The following is a 14,035-nucleotide window of genomic DNA, read 5'->3' as shown; positions in this document are numbered from 1 at the left end:
CCGAAAGCCGATTCTCGGGAACGCCCCCGAATCTGGTAAGGCACTAGTGGCACCCCGAGCGCTCTGCCGCCTCCTACTACGGTGCAAACGCTGCCTCCCTGATTGCCGCTGCTGCCCGGGGCCGAGAATAACATGAGGACCTCGCCGGGGCCGCGGAGAGCAAGAACGAAGGAGCTGCCCTCCCATTGGCTGAGGCGGTCGAGCCCCCTCAGTGCCGCCGTGCTAGGAGTGGTTCTCGAGCCGCCGCGTCATCGCTGGAGCCGTGCTGCGATTGGCCGCAGCTTCGGTCCGGGATTGAGGGCACCCGCCTTCACTTTCAAATTCCCCCGTGAGACATCAGCCCAAAAACACGATGATAAAAGAAGTTGGTCGTTTCTTGTAAGGCATTGATTGCGCACAGAAGCTGAGACTTATTTATGACGATAATAATAGATTGTAAACGTGGCTGTTTTATTAATATGTCCTAACATTCACACTATTAGCCTGGATGTGAATATATCCCAGTTCGTGCACGTTTCTGCCGTAAGTGCCCGTTTCACGTGTGCGTTCGGGGTGCGTCTGGTTTCACAAGCACACACTTCTCTTTCATCCCGCAAGTGATGGACGGGTCATGTCCCGGCTCTGCCTGTGGTGTGAGGTGTCCGTCCGGGGGCTCCCAGCGTCTCGAGAGAGGTGGAAAGTAAACCTTGCACCACTTCAGGCAAGGAGTGAGTGGCCCTTCAGCCGAGGAGCTTTTACTGCCGGCGGTTACAGTATTACATCTTGTGTGGTCACAAACAGCTTCCGTGTTGGACGTGTGGAGAATAGGAGGCAGGCGTCAGAATGCGTGGGTTTGCACCAACTTTGCCTTATTGCGTCGAGTTTCAATGGGGTTAATGTAATTTTGCAGCCACCTTCGCACGCACAGACTCGTGCAAAAAATGCGAAAATTTTACATGCGGGCAAAAGTGCAAAAGCAACACCTTTACTGACAGAACAGTGCATTAGGTTTGGTGCAAATATTGATGTAAATGTACACGGGCACCAATGCTATCCCATGTAATCAGACCATTGCGGCACCCGGCAGGTGCACTGTGTCCCGCGTGCGGGCGTGGATGCGGTGAGTGCATCCAGGCTATGTGGGGTGAGAGAACACATCATGGACTGAAATGGGGTAAGAGTTTAGGTGTTTATAATCAACATGTGAAATAATATTTATGTTGTCAGTTCTGTGGTATTCAATTGGCTATGACACTTTCTGGGTTCATTTTACGCCCGTTTTCTGACCAGAGTAATCCAGTAGCGTCCAGTGGAACACGTACCTGCAAAAGAAGCAGAAAAACCGCGGAGAAAAAAGATAACCACTAAAATGTAGGCCGAGTAGTTCTTAAACTGTAATTTAGGTCACATTCAGCACAAACACACGTCAGACGTAGTCCAAAAAGAACATCCTTAAACTTACTTCCCCCAAGGCTCAAGTCGCTGCGTATATTATTTCATATTTCTACTTGAGGTACCGTTGTATACCACGCCTTAAAAAACATAATTTCGTCGGAAAACACTATATGATCACTGATTTCGTTATAGAATGTTTACAGCTACATTTTATTTTATTTATTCTCTGGCAGACCCATCTTTCTCTCTTCTCTATATCTCCCTCTCCTTTTTGCTCTCTCTTCCTTCTCCCTCCTGCCCCCTATTCCATCTGCTCTCTCTCTCCTTCCTTCTTGCTCCCTCTCTATCATGCTTCTCTCTCCTGCACTCTCTCTTTTTTTTCTTTTAACTCTTTATCTTTCTCTCTTTTCTCTCTTTTCCTCTTTCCAACCCTCTCCGTGTTCCTCTTCCTCCCTATCCATCATTCTTCTCTCTATCTCTATCTCCATCTCCTTTATGCTTTCTTTTCCCTCTGTTGTCCCGCTCCCTCCTGCTCCCTCTTCCATCTGCTCTCTCTCTCCCTCCTTCTTGCTTATGCCTTACCTCCTACCTTCCTTTTACTTCCTGCTTTCTCTCTCTCCTGTTCTTACTCCCGCGTCCTCTCTCCATCTCCCTCTCATCTTGGCTTCTTTCTATCTTTTACTCTTTCTGTTTTCTGCCTTCTCACTCCATTCTGCCCTTACTTTTCTTCCTGCCTTCCCTCTCTCTTGATCTCTCTCATGCGTCCTCTCTCCTCCTCCTTATCTACCATGCTTCTCTCTCTTGCACTCTCTCGCGTGCCTTTCCTCTCTATTTGCCTTCTCTCACTCTCTTCTTTCAGTCACCAACTCTCTCTCCTTCTTTTCTTGCACTCTCTATTTTCCTATTGCCCTTTCTTTGCCCCTCTCTTCTTTTTCATCTCTCTCTTCTTCCTACCCTTCATTTCCATCTCTCCATTTCTCTCTCCTTCTTGTCTTTCTTCACAATTAACTGAGGGCCTGATGTACATTGCCAGACAAGGGGGGGGGGCTCTCTGTGTGTGGGCGGGGGGCTCTCTCTGTGTGTGGGGGGGGCTTTCAGTGTGTGGGGGAGGGGCTTTCAGTGTGTGGGGGAGGGTCTCTCAGTGTGTGGGGGAGGGGCTCTCAGTGTGTGGGGGAGGGGCTCTCAGTGTGTGGGGGAGGCTCTCAGTGTGTGAGGGGGGCTCTCAGTGTGTGGGGGGCTCTCAGTGTGTGGGGGGGCTCTCAGTGTGTGGGGGAGGCTCGCAGTGTGTGGAGAAGGCTTGCAGTGTGTGGAGGGAGCTCGCAGTGTGTGTGGGGGGGCTCGCAGTGTGTGAGGGAGCTCGCAGTGTGTGTGGGGGGGCTCGCAGTGTGTGGGGGGGCTCGCAGTGTGGGGGGGGCTCTCAGTGTGTGGGGGAGGCTCTCAGTGTGTGCGGGGCTCTCAGTGTGTGGGGGGGCTCTCAGTGTGTGGAGGGAGCTCGCAGTGTGTGGAGGGAGCTCGCAGTGTGTGGAGAAGGCTTGCAGTGTGTGGAGGGAGCTCGCAGTGTGTGTGGGGGGGCTCGCAGTGTGTGGGGGGGCTCGTAGTGTGTGGGCGGGGCTCTGTGTGGGTGTGTTGGGGGGGCTCTCTGTAGGTGTTTGTGGGTGTCATTTGCGAAAGATAAAGCTAGTGGCATTGCAAATGACAATGCCAATTATTTATGTTTAAAAAAAACAAATAAAAATAATGTCAAGAGCATTGCCAATAGCTCAAACTTTAACAAAGGCAAAACCATTGCATTTTAAATGCTTGTTTAACATTGCGGCGGGTGCTGCTTCAAGCAGCACCCGCTGCAATGTTAAATATACAGGATGTGACCGCCAGGGTGGCGGTCACATCCTAATTAGCACGGAGGGACCGCTGCTGCCCCTGCGGACGGTCCCTCATCCTCTGGGGTGGCGGACGGACGCAGGTCCGTCCACCATCCTAATAGGCCCCCTAATTAGGTTGCTAATTATTTAACAAAGTCTCAAAAGTGCACCCATGTCCTTGAGGTAAGTGCAGATATACGGCTTTCATGAATTCACAAGACTTTACAGAAGTAGGCCGAGAAATAGTACTCCTAGAAAATATTTGTGAACTGCATTTTAGCACGAGCAATATGCAGGTCTAGATTTGCTCATGCGAAAATCTGAGTGTGTGCAGGTTCACTTTCCCTCTTACCACCTTTTTTTCCTAACCCTGGAAGAAATTTTATGTAGTTGGTCACACACTGGAGCACAGAACGCACACATGAGTTGGGATGGACAGGGGTAGAAATGATTTCTGTGGTTAAAATGCATGTATGAAGTATGTATGTGTGAATGTATGTAAATGGCGTTTCTATACGGAGATATAGCTAAAAGGCAGCAGAGAGCTGTACTAAGGCAAAGAGAGGCATCGAGTCGAGGAGTGAAATGAGAGGTAGACAGGTTGTGGGCAATAAATACATTGTGATGTTCGTTAAAGATCTGCTTTCTAAATTCTAAACGCTTTTCTAAATCGGAGCGGCATTGGGGCGCTCCTGGTGGAACCATGAGTGTTGTTTCAGACCCTGGGTCCGTGGATGGAAAAGGCATGTTGCTGTTTTTTTTTTCTTTTTTACACTTTTTAGTCGTGAGTTTCATGGCGATGCGTCCTGTTTGCGTGTGTGCTGAGGTCCACCAGCGATGGTGAGTTTGTCTTCAAGATGGGCAGGGTGCTGGTCGTGATGGCTTCGGAAATGATGCTGCTGGTTTTGAGGATGATGCGGGCCGTGGAGAGGAGCCACTGAAGTTCCATTAGGATGGGAGTGATGTGATCATATTTCTTCAGGCCCTGGATGAGACGTGCAGCGTGTAGGATGCCCTTTGGCGTGCCAGTGTAGAGCCTTAGACGGCATGAAGTAGGGCATTACCACCACGCAGACGAGAGGATACAAGGGCGTAAACAGCAGTTCTGAAGTCGCTTTTGGGAAGAAATGGTTTTGCCTTTTTATAAGAGAGAGCTGTTACCAGGCCGTCCTTGTTAGGTATCGCCTAGACAGCGCTTGCGCTGTCACTTCGAGACATGCTGTATTCAGGTTTGGACTTGACGTTCCACCCACTCTCCGCCGATATTTTTCACTGGCTTGTGTCATTGTCCTTTATAAATGTTGGCTTCTGATTCGTTTATAGGCTTGCTAGTCCCTCCTTAGTACCACCTTTTTTACATATGTAACCTCCCATGAGGAGTGGCCCTTTTACTTGTGTAGTTACACATATGTCTGTGAGCACTATTTTCTTTAACGATTTTCTCCTACTGCAGGCACGACATGCTTACCTTCAATGGTGCCCACTTTGCTTGCCACAGGCAGTGTGCTGCGCTGCTTATAAGAATATTACAATATTGAAAAAATAGACTTCGGCGAGCTGTGACAAAGAAAAGAATGCAGCAGCTTGCCAAAGTCTATTTTTTCAATATTGTAATCTTTTAGTAACCAGTTCGCCACAGGGGGTGCACTGCGCTGCATTTCAAAATCTTACAATATTGAAAAAATAGACTTCGGCGAGTCGCGATGAAGAAAAGAAAGGCACGGCTTGACAAAATCTATTTTTTCAATATTGTAAGCTTTTAGTAAGCAGCGTGCCAAATGCGGCATGCTGCACAGCTTACCAAAAGCTTTCAATATTGAAAATAAATAGACTTCAACGAGACGCGCCTTTCTTTTCGTGGGTGCAGCGCACTGCAGCTGACTCCTCCCGTTCGCTCCCTCTCTTCGACTGCAGCTGCCTCCTCGCTCAGCTTCAATCATGGTGTCCGCGCAAAGATTGTTCAGCGGGAATCCAGGCTCTGTGCTGCTCGTCTTCTGGAGACCAGCAGCCCGGACAGAAACAGGAAGCAAATGCAATAAGTCTCGCATTTGCAAGAGTTTAAGCTTTGGCTTTGTAAATGACAATGCTTTTTATTTATCGGTTTTGAGAACCAAAATATAAGTAAAATGAATTGTCATTTACAATGCCAATAGCTTAAACTTCTCGCAAAAGCAAGACCTATTGCATTGGTGATGTGTTCCTTGAGGGTGAGCGTGAGGGTGGTGTCCAGGGTGAATCCAAGTGACTAAATATCTGGTGAAAGTTGGAGTATTAAGACGTAAACGTTCATATCTCTGAACTAGGTTTCTACTGTAATTTGTTTATTCTTTTTGGCAAATAACACAAATTCTGTCTTGGTTGGGTTGAGTTTCAGGTAGGCACTGGACATCCAGGGCTCGTATTTTGCACGGGATGCACAGTGCCACAGGTGCACGTTTCACAAGGTGCGCCTGGTGCAGAGCGGTATAGTTGTGTGCCCTATTATAATGAAGGCACTTCCGCCAGGGCAGCCGCAAACTGGAGCCTGCCCTGGGCGAGCACATTCAGTGACGATAGAGCGGTTGCTTACAAGTCGTTCTGTGTTTGGCGTTGCAGGCAGTAGCCGCCTGCAGTTTAAAGAGAAGACAGAGGTCCCCCTGCAGGCGCGTGCAGTGAGTGACTGAGCCTGCCAGCAGGGGGATGTCAACAAGGGTGTAACTTGGCCAGTAAGATTGGAGGGTGGGTGAGCATCAGACTTTTTCCAAAACTCATACTAGCATATAATGTTAAAATACATTATTCGACAAGCAGGGCACATGAGAGGGGCTTAAGAGGCAGTGGAAAGGGAGAGGAATTCGGTTTGTTAGGGGTTCTAAGTGAGAAAAAACACAATGTTTTGTAAAAAACAAACACTTTTGAAGACTTTCAAAACAGGGAGAGGGAGGGAATGTGTGTACGTTTTTGTCTGTGTGTATGGAAAAATTCTCATCATACCCGAATGAATTCACCCAAACCCAACTATTTACCAGAAAATGCATTCACTAAGGGGGTAACACCCCAGACAGCCCCCGAAGCTATGCCTTTGGATGTTGTGGGATCCATGGAACCCTCTTGTCCCCCTCCAGAGGGCGCACCTCAGGGGGTGCACTATCAGTGTTTCACCTCTTTGTGGCGCTCTATCAATGAGTCTCCTAAGGGCCTGCTTGCCTCTGTGCCTGGGTCTTTAATAGGGAACAGGTGCAGAGGTAAAGTGAGTCACTCATTTGCATGGAACCATGCCTCCATGCAAATGGTACAAAAGGGGGTGGTAATGGACGGAGCATCTGAACCAATCAAACACTCACACCCAGTCAACAGATCTGGGTTTAATCCATCACCGTTCTTTAGCCCACTCTGCCACCCCAGTTCAGACATGGCCATATGCAAATCAGTCTGACCCTGTGCCTCATGGGAACAGTCCAGCCCGAACTGCCAAGCCATGCCTTCCCTGGACCGGAAACAAGCTTCCGAGGACCGGTTTCTGGCATTACAGCCGTCTTCAGCCCGGCTTGCTTGAATCCAGTGGCAAAGTGAGCAAGGGACTCACGTCTGAGCATACCCTGCCAACTTATGGCGAACAAAGTGGTACAAAAGGGGGTGGTGATGGACGGAGCATCTAAACCAATCAAACACTCACACCCAGTCAACAGATCTGGGTTTAATCCATCACCGTTCTTTAGCCCACTCTGCCACCCCAGTGCAAATGGGGCTCCATCTCAAGAGAGCACTGGCAATACCTGTGCTCCAGCGCTATCAGTATTTCAGAGGGGGCGGCACAAGCGGGTGCAGTCCTTTCTGTAACACTACAGTGCCCCGGGGCACACAGCGCGGGCGCTGATTTACTAACACTTGTGGTAGGGTTACTGCAGGGTGCGTGAGGGGGTACTTGTTTAGCTAACACTGGCAGAAGCCTTACTGGAGGGTATGTGAGGGGCAGTGCCATTTTTTAATCTCCTTTAATATGATGTTGTCTTTTCTCTTGGCAGGTCATCGCCGGAGGAGCAAGGGAAGGCGGCATTCGTCCTGTAGGCCAGGAGGCAGAAGGAGCCCCTGAGCCTGTGCAGGAGGACAGGCACAGACGAAGGGTGCTTGAGCAGGAACCCCAGAGTCTCCTAGAGGCAAAGGACCCCTCCCCAGGCATGGATCGAGTGACCAGGAGCTTGGTCACCAGCACCCCAAATACTCAGACCCATCGAGAAGTCCTTGGCGATGATGGGACCCTCTACACGATTGAAACCAGGTGGGAGGAGAGATACATGGACCGCCAGCCCAGGTACAATGGCAGCCAATGGGTCGAAGAAGACGCGTCCAACGACAGAGAGTACATCATCACCAACATGAAAACAGGCAGTCTAGAAAGAAAGCCCTTGATAAACTATCGGGATTTCTCCGCTACACCCAGTCGGGTCACTGATAACTATTCGCCAACTGATGGTATTCACAGAGCAGACCTCTGGGTGCCCTCTCCGGACAGGGACTCCAAGCTGGAATTGGTCCGGAAGGGGGAGCTATACGACCTTCGTGCCTACAAGGAGGATAGGAAACCAGCCAAGCTCTACTCTGAGTCAGACGAAGAGCTGGAGTACCACATTGTTGCCGTGGAAGCCTCGCCGGATAGGCTGAGGGAGCTGGAGGATGAGCGTAAGCGTATAATCGAGGGCCAGAAAGTGAAGATGAGCCCGCTCCGACAGTGGCGTTCGATGGGCGAGCTGGGCTCCGAGGCAGATAGCCCACCTACTTCACCCAGAAAGATGCCCGAAACATCTGCCACCGAGTTTGATGGACAGTTTGGGACACCGGACTCACGAAGCAAATCCTTCAACCAGGAGAACGTAGATACAGAACAAATCAACTTCCTGGCTGCGAGGCAGCAGTTCCTGATGTTGGAACAGCGCAAACCAGATCTTCTACAGGGACTGAAGCCACAAAGCAGACCACTCAAACCATCAGAGCCTACTGGGTACGTGTACGAGAGGGAGTGGCAGGTGGAGGATGGAAGTCCATACACTCGGACAGCAGCTGCTCAACTCAGCTATTATCCTGGTGAATCTCCACGGGGAGAGGCAGGTGGCTACGAAGCCTCGCTGGTGCCGTCCCTGGAAGATGAGATGGTAGGACAGCAGAGAGCCAGGGTAGAAATGGAAGAACCGGAAAGCGGCAAAAGAAGGGCCATCACACGGCAGCTCCTCGTCACCTCCTCCAGAGAGCACATGGACTCCGGGAATGACGAAGGCTTTGGTGCAGGGTATGGCAGCGATGGAGGCACCTCAAGAGAAGGCTCAGGGAACTGGCATGTACAAGATTCTGGTACCGAACCACCTACCAGGTATGAAACTCCCATCGAAAAGGAGATTCGTCTGGCGCTGGAGAGAGAGGAGGAACTGCGCAGGGAGAGGGGGATTCAAGGATCGGCCAGCACCCAGGAGATGATCGCCATCTTCAAAACACCCCTTCTGTACCGCTCGCCTCCTTCTACACCCCCCAGGAAAAGCAAAGAGAGCCGCCGGGGCTCCTACTTCATCCAGAGGGAGATTGAGATGGATAGCAAACGTGAGGATGATCTGATAAGCCAGGGGAAAGTGGTGGGGCTGTACCACAAAGGTCCACTGGAAGAGGTCGGGGAGCGGAAAAAGAGGTTTGAGCTGGACGATGAGGTGCCGGTACTACCTGTCAAATCAATCCACTATAAATCTCCCGATTTGGATCTATACGAGAGAAATTCAAGCTTTGTCCCAGTGGAGATGCAGGAGCAAAACCAAGCCCAAAATGTAAGCCCAGAAGTTACAAGAAGAAGCCGTGAAGAGGTGACTCGCATACCCTTGGAAGCCTATGCCCCCTACCTTTTATCCAGCATTGAAGGTGCTGGAGAGCCGAGTGTCCCCGCTCCCTACACCCACTTCTCCAGGTACGACTGGCATCCTTCCAGCGACCATGATTTACAGACTCCGAAACATGATGAGCAGGCAAAAGCAGACGAGCAAGACTCTTCGGTGACCCCTAAAAAAATCATCATTGTGCAAAAAGAGTATTTCAGCTGGAAGCCCTGGACCCCCACACTGTCCCCAGTAGTCACCGCCCAAGACCCCCCAGATGAACCTCCTCCCAGACTCAAGCCCAGCGAGAAGGCTTTGTATCAGGAGCAGAGCTTCACCATGAAGCCGCTGCGGACGCATACGTCGTCCTTGATTGAGCGGGAAATCCAGGAAGTCCTGCAGCGGGAGGAGGAGCTGCAGCAGCAGAGGCGGATGCTATCCCAGCAGCCCAGCGGCTCCTCGTCGGCTGACCTCAGCGGTACGCTGCCTGACGACTCTCAGGAGCAAGATCAGGCATCAGGTGAGGAGCAACGTCAACGTACACGCGTGCCAATAGACCCAATTCAGACGAGAGACTCATGATTTTTTTCAGCCAAAAAAGACTCTATTTTAGCTGTCTCCCACCTAAAATAGCTCTTGCTATATTGCATATGTTTAGTAAAATACACACATAAGTAATAAAATCGGACATTAAATGAGAAGAAAAGACGGCCTGTGCAGGGCACCAATAAAAATAAAATATTATTAAAAAAACCCTAAGACAGTGCTTAACTGGCACGTCTCAGTTTTCTCCCCCTGAGTACCGGAACTTATTTTTGAGCAAGGAGAGTACCGGTACTCCCAGAAGCAGCAGGGCTCAGGCCCTGAAGTACGGGTATGTGCACTCAAAAACTGAAAATGACCCTTTCCGATGGAGCGCGTTTATGTGCCGCTCTGGCTGGCAACAGCCTGTGTATACCTGCGCTGGGTAGCTCCTGCAGTGTTAGGTTCTCATTGCCATCGCAACAAGAATGAGGATATGGTTAGAGATGCCGACAGTGGAATTGGAGAACCACGTTCGCATCTCGATGTCGGCTCATCATCCAGTGATTCTGGACAACTCCCTTAACCAGTGGTGCTTAAAAAAGTAAGCATGAATGCAAATGTTCTTATTGTCATGTAAAGCGCTTAAATTTCCATGGCCCAAATTCGCGCAATATCAAACTGCCAAAAATTAGGCTCTGCACTGTATGCCATAGAAGCTGATGCCTGCCATGTCTCTTATGTAAGGAGGCAGTTTGATATTGCGCAAATTTGGCCCATGGGCATTTAAGCGCTTTACATCACAATCCGAGTATTTGCATTAAAGCTTACTTATGTGGCTATTGCTAAATACCTGGCTCACAGCCACGCCCCAGACGCGCCCCTAACTACCCACCAGTCTAATTAGTAAGTACAGCCACTTCTAATTTCCCATTTAAAGCACTGCCCTAAGGTCAATGCATATGCGTAGTAGTTGATAAAGGCCAAACACCATATATTCACCTCATCTATGACGTCAAAGGAGAGCTCGATAAAGTCCTGTAGATGCCACAGTGTGCCAGGGTGGATGCGGAGAGGTTCCAGCCATCCTTGAATGGCGCTCCCTCTAAGGCAGGGGTCCAGGGGGGCTCTGCACTCTCACCGATGGTGTGTGCACCTTTGAAACTTTATATCATACATAAACGCAGCTAATCAACACAAGTCTCAGTTCAGCACATACTGCCTCCCTTTTCACTGACAAAGAATGAGGGGGGTGGAGGGATTACAGGGAAAGTGGGACCATCTACAGCCTTCCACAGAACAGACACCACCTCCAGGGTGACTCCTGTTCTACTACAAGGCCAACATGCTCATAAAATAACTTCATTCCAAGAAGTTGAAAAAATGAATTTTACCAACTCACAGATTAAAAGTCTCACATCCTGGTAAAACCTGTCAGTTCTTGCAGGCTCCCCGGACAGGCACGTGGTGTCGCTGTTCTCTACCTCGTTCCAGCCATTGGTCCTGAACATCGCCCCAGCATCGGACCAGGATCTACCTGGAGGACCCACCGATCAGACTTACAGCCCCGCGCCGAGAGGGCCGGCAACACCGCCCCATGAATGGGAGACCAGGACCCCTGGCAAGCTGAAGCAGTGGCAGCTGGAGGAGTTTGAGAGGGGGCAGATCCGCGACAGGGACAGAAACGAAGTGACTACTTCTTCAGGGGTAGGTTCTAGGCTCTGACTTGTGCAGGTCCACAGGTGTGGTGCACATACACTCAGAGCCACAGGTGTGGTACCACAGACACTAGGAGTCACAGGGCTGCTACCACAGACCCACAGGTGTCTTACCACAGACACTCAGAGCCACAGGGTGTGATCACAGGCACTCAGAGCCACAGGTGTGTTACCACAGACACTCAGAGCCACAGGGTGTGATCACAAACACTCAGAGCCACAGGGTGTGATCACAGACACTCAGAGCCACAGGTGTGTTACCACAGACACTCAGAGCCACAGGGTGTGATCACAGACACTCAGAGCCACAGGGTGTGATCACAGGCACTCAGAGCCACAGGTGTGTTACCACAGACACTCAGAGCCACAGGGTGTGATCACAAACACTCAGAGCCACAGGGTGGGATCACAGACACACTGAGCCACAGTGGTGTTGCCACAGACACTCGGAGCCACAGACACTCAGAGCCACAGACACTCAGAGCCACAGACACTCAGAGCCACAGACACTCAGAGCCACAGACACTCAGAGCCACAGACACTCAGAGCCGCAGACACTCAGAGCCGCAGACACTCAGAGCCGCAGACACTCAGAGCCGCAGACACTCAGAGCCGCAGACACTCAGAGCCGCAGACACTCAGAGCCGCAGACACTCAGAGCCGCAGACACTCAGAGCCACAGACACTCAGAGCCACAATCACTCAGAGCCACAATCACTTAGAGCCACAGACACTCAGAGCCACAATCACTTAGAGCCACAGACACTCAGAGCCACAGACACTCAGAGCCACAGACACTCAGAGCCACAGACACTCAGAGCCACAGACACTCAGAGCCACAGACACTCAGAGCCACAGACACTCAGAGCCACAGACACTCAGAGCCACACCCACTCAGAGCCACAGACACTCAGAGCCACACCCACTCAGAGCCACAGACACTCAGAGCCACAGACACTCAGAGCCACAGACACTCAGAGCCGCAGACACTCAGAGCCGCAGACACTCAGAGCCGCAGACACTCAGAGCCGCAGACACTCAGAGCCGCAGACACTCAGAGCCGCAGACACTCAGAGCCGCAGACACTAAGAGCCACAGACACCCACAGACACTCAGAGCCGCAGACACTCAGAGCCACAGACACTAAGAGCCACAGACACTCAGAGCCACAATCACTCAGAGCCACAGACACTCAGAGCCACAGACACTCAGAGCCACACCCACTCAGAGCCGCAGACACTCAGAGCCACAGACACTCAGAGCCACAGACACTCAGAGCCGCAGACACTCAGAGCCGCAGACACTCAGAGCCGCAGACACTCAGAGCCGCAGACACTCAGAGCCGCAGACACTCAGAGCCGCAGACACTCAGAGCCGCAGACACTCAGAGCCGCAGACACTCAGAGCCGCAGACACTAAGAGCCACAGACACTCAGAGCCACAATCACTCAGAGCCACAATCACTTAGAGCCACAGACACTCAGAGCCACAGACACTCAGAGCCACAGACACTCAGAGCCTCAGACACTCATGACCTCATCAGACATCCATCTCTCCCAGTACCTGACTTCACCCCCTTTGCTGGCTCTCCTCTTCATCTCTTGCTCTGTCTCGCTCTAAATCTCACCCTGTTCCTGACTTTATCTCCCTCCTGATCCACCTTGCAATTTACTCCACACCACCCTCTCTTTAGCAGACCTCTTCCTGGCTCTCCTACCCTTCCACGTTTCAGACACCCCTCAGTGCAGCCCTCCATATATTGCTTACCCCCCTCTGCATCTCTCAGTTCAGCTTTGTCTCAGTCTGTCTGTTTATGTCTCTTCCTCTCCTTGCTTCTCCTCCATGCTGTACTCTGTCTCTCCTCCAGACCCTCCCCTCCCAGTGGTGTAACATTAGCCCGCAGCCCCCGCGGTGTAGGGTGGCCCCTGAGCTCCAGGGGCCCCCTCCAGATCTATGCACGGGCAGCGGGCCCCTGGTCTGAGAGCCCCTGGCTGGGTCTGGAGCGTGGGGGGGCAGGCCTCCGTGTACTTTGCAGGGGGTCCCCTCAAGTTTCGTTGCCCACTGCCCTCTCCAATCTTCATGCATTTCCACATCTTTCCACGTGTGTCCCCACGTCTCCCTCGACACAGACCTCTCTCTCTGGTTCATATATGCCTGGGCCGCTCCATACATGTGTGTATCTGTCTGTCTGTCTGTCAGTCTTTCACTGTATCTCTCTCCCATGCCTCCATGCTCCTCTCCTTGCCTGAATCTCAATCAATAAAACAGGATTTGTAAAGCGCTGCTTATCACCCGTGAGGGTTTCCAGGCACTGGGTGGGGGTAACTGCTGCTGGGAGTGTCAGTCGAACAGCCAGGTTTTTAGGCCGTTTCTGAAATCCTGCAGGGTGGGGAGGCCGGAGGTGGAGGGTGGAGGCCGTTCCAGGTCTTGGTGGCCAGGTAGAAGGAGCGGGCGTCGCTTTTGCTTCAGGGGTAGCGGGGAGCGTTGGCAAAGGAGATGGTTTGGTGTAGATTCAGACTGTGGTTTAGGTAGGAGGGTGCTTAGTGGCGTAGGGCCTTGGCATGGGTGGGCATTTTGAAGTGACATACATACAGGGAGCCAGTGGAGTGCTCTGAGGTGAGGGGGTGATGCGGGCTCGCCTTAGGGGGTCGAGGAAGAGCCTGGCTGCTGCGTTCTGGATGGTTTGAGGTCTGTTTCGTAGCTGAGTGGTGACTCCAATGTAAAGAGT

The 14,035-nt window shown here is 51.4% G+C and overlaps 1 protein-coding gene across 1 annotated transcript in view; it reads left to right on the top strand.

The window, feature by feature from the left end:
• The window catches only part of MISP (mitotic spindle positioning), a 161,756-nt gene that overhangs the window by 79,600 nt on the left and 68,121 nt on the right, over positions 1-14,035 (top strand). Inside the window, exons 4-5 of the mRNA XM_078670538.1 lie at positions 7,241-9,587; positions 11,037-11,296. Coding sequence (XP_078526664.1) covers positions 7,241-9,587; positions 11,037-11,296 — 2,607 coding nt within the window. The remainder of the gene's footprint in view (positions 1-7,240; positions 9,588-11,036; positions 11,297-14,035) is intronic.

Source organism: Lissotriton helveticus, chromosome 12 (assembly GCF_964261635.1).
Source record: "Lissotriton helveticus chromosome 12, aLisHel1.1, whole genome shotgun sequence".
NCBI classification, from domain to species: Eukaryota; Metazoa; Chordata; class Amphibia; order Caudata; family Salamandridae; genus Lissotriton; species Lissotriton helveticus.
The sequence above is the reverse complement of the archived record's forward strand: the minus strand, read 5'-3'. Positions and strand labels throughout refer to the sequence as shown.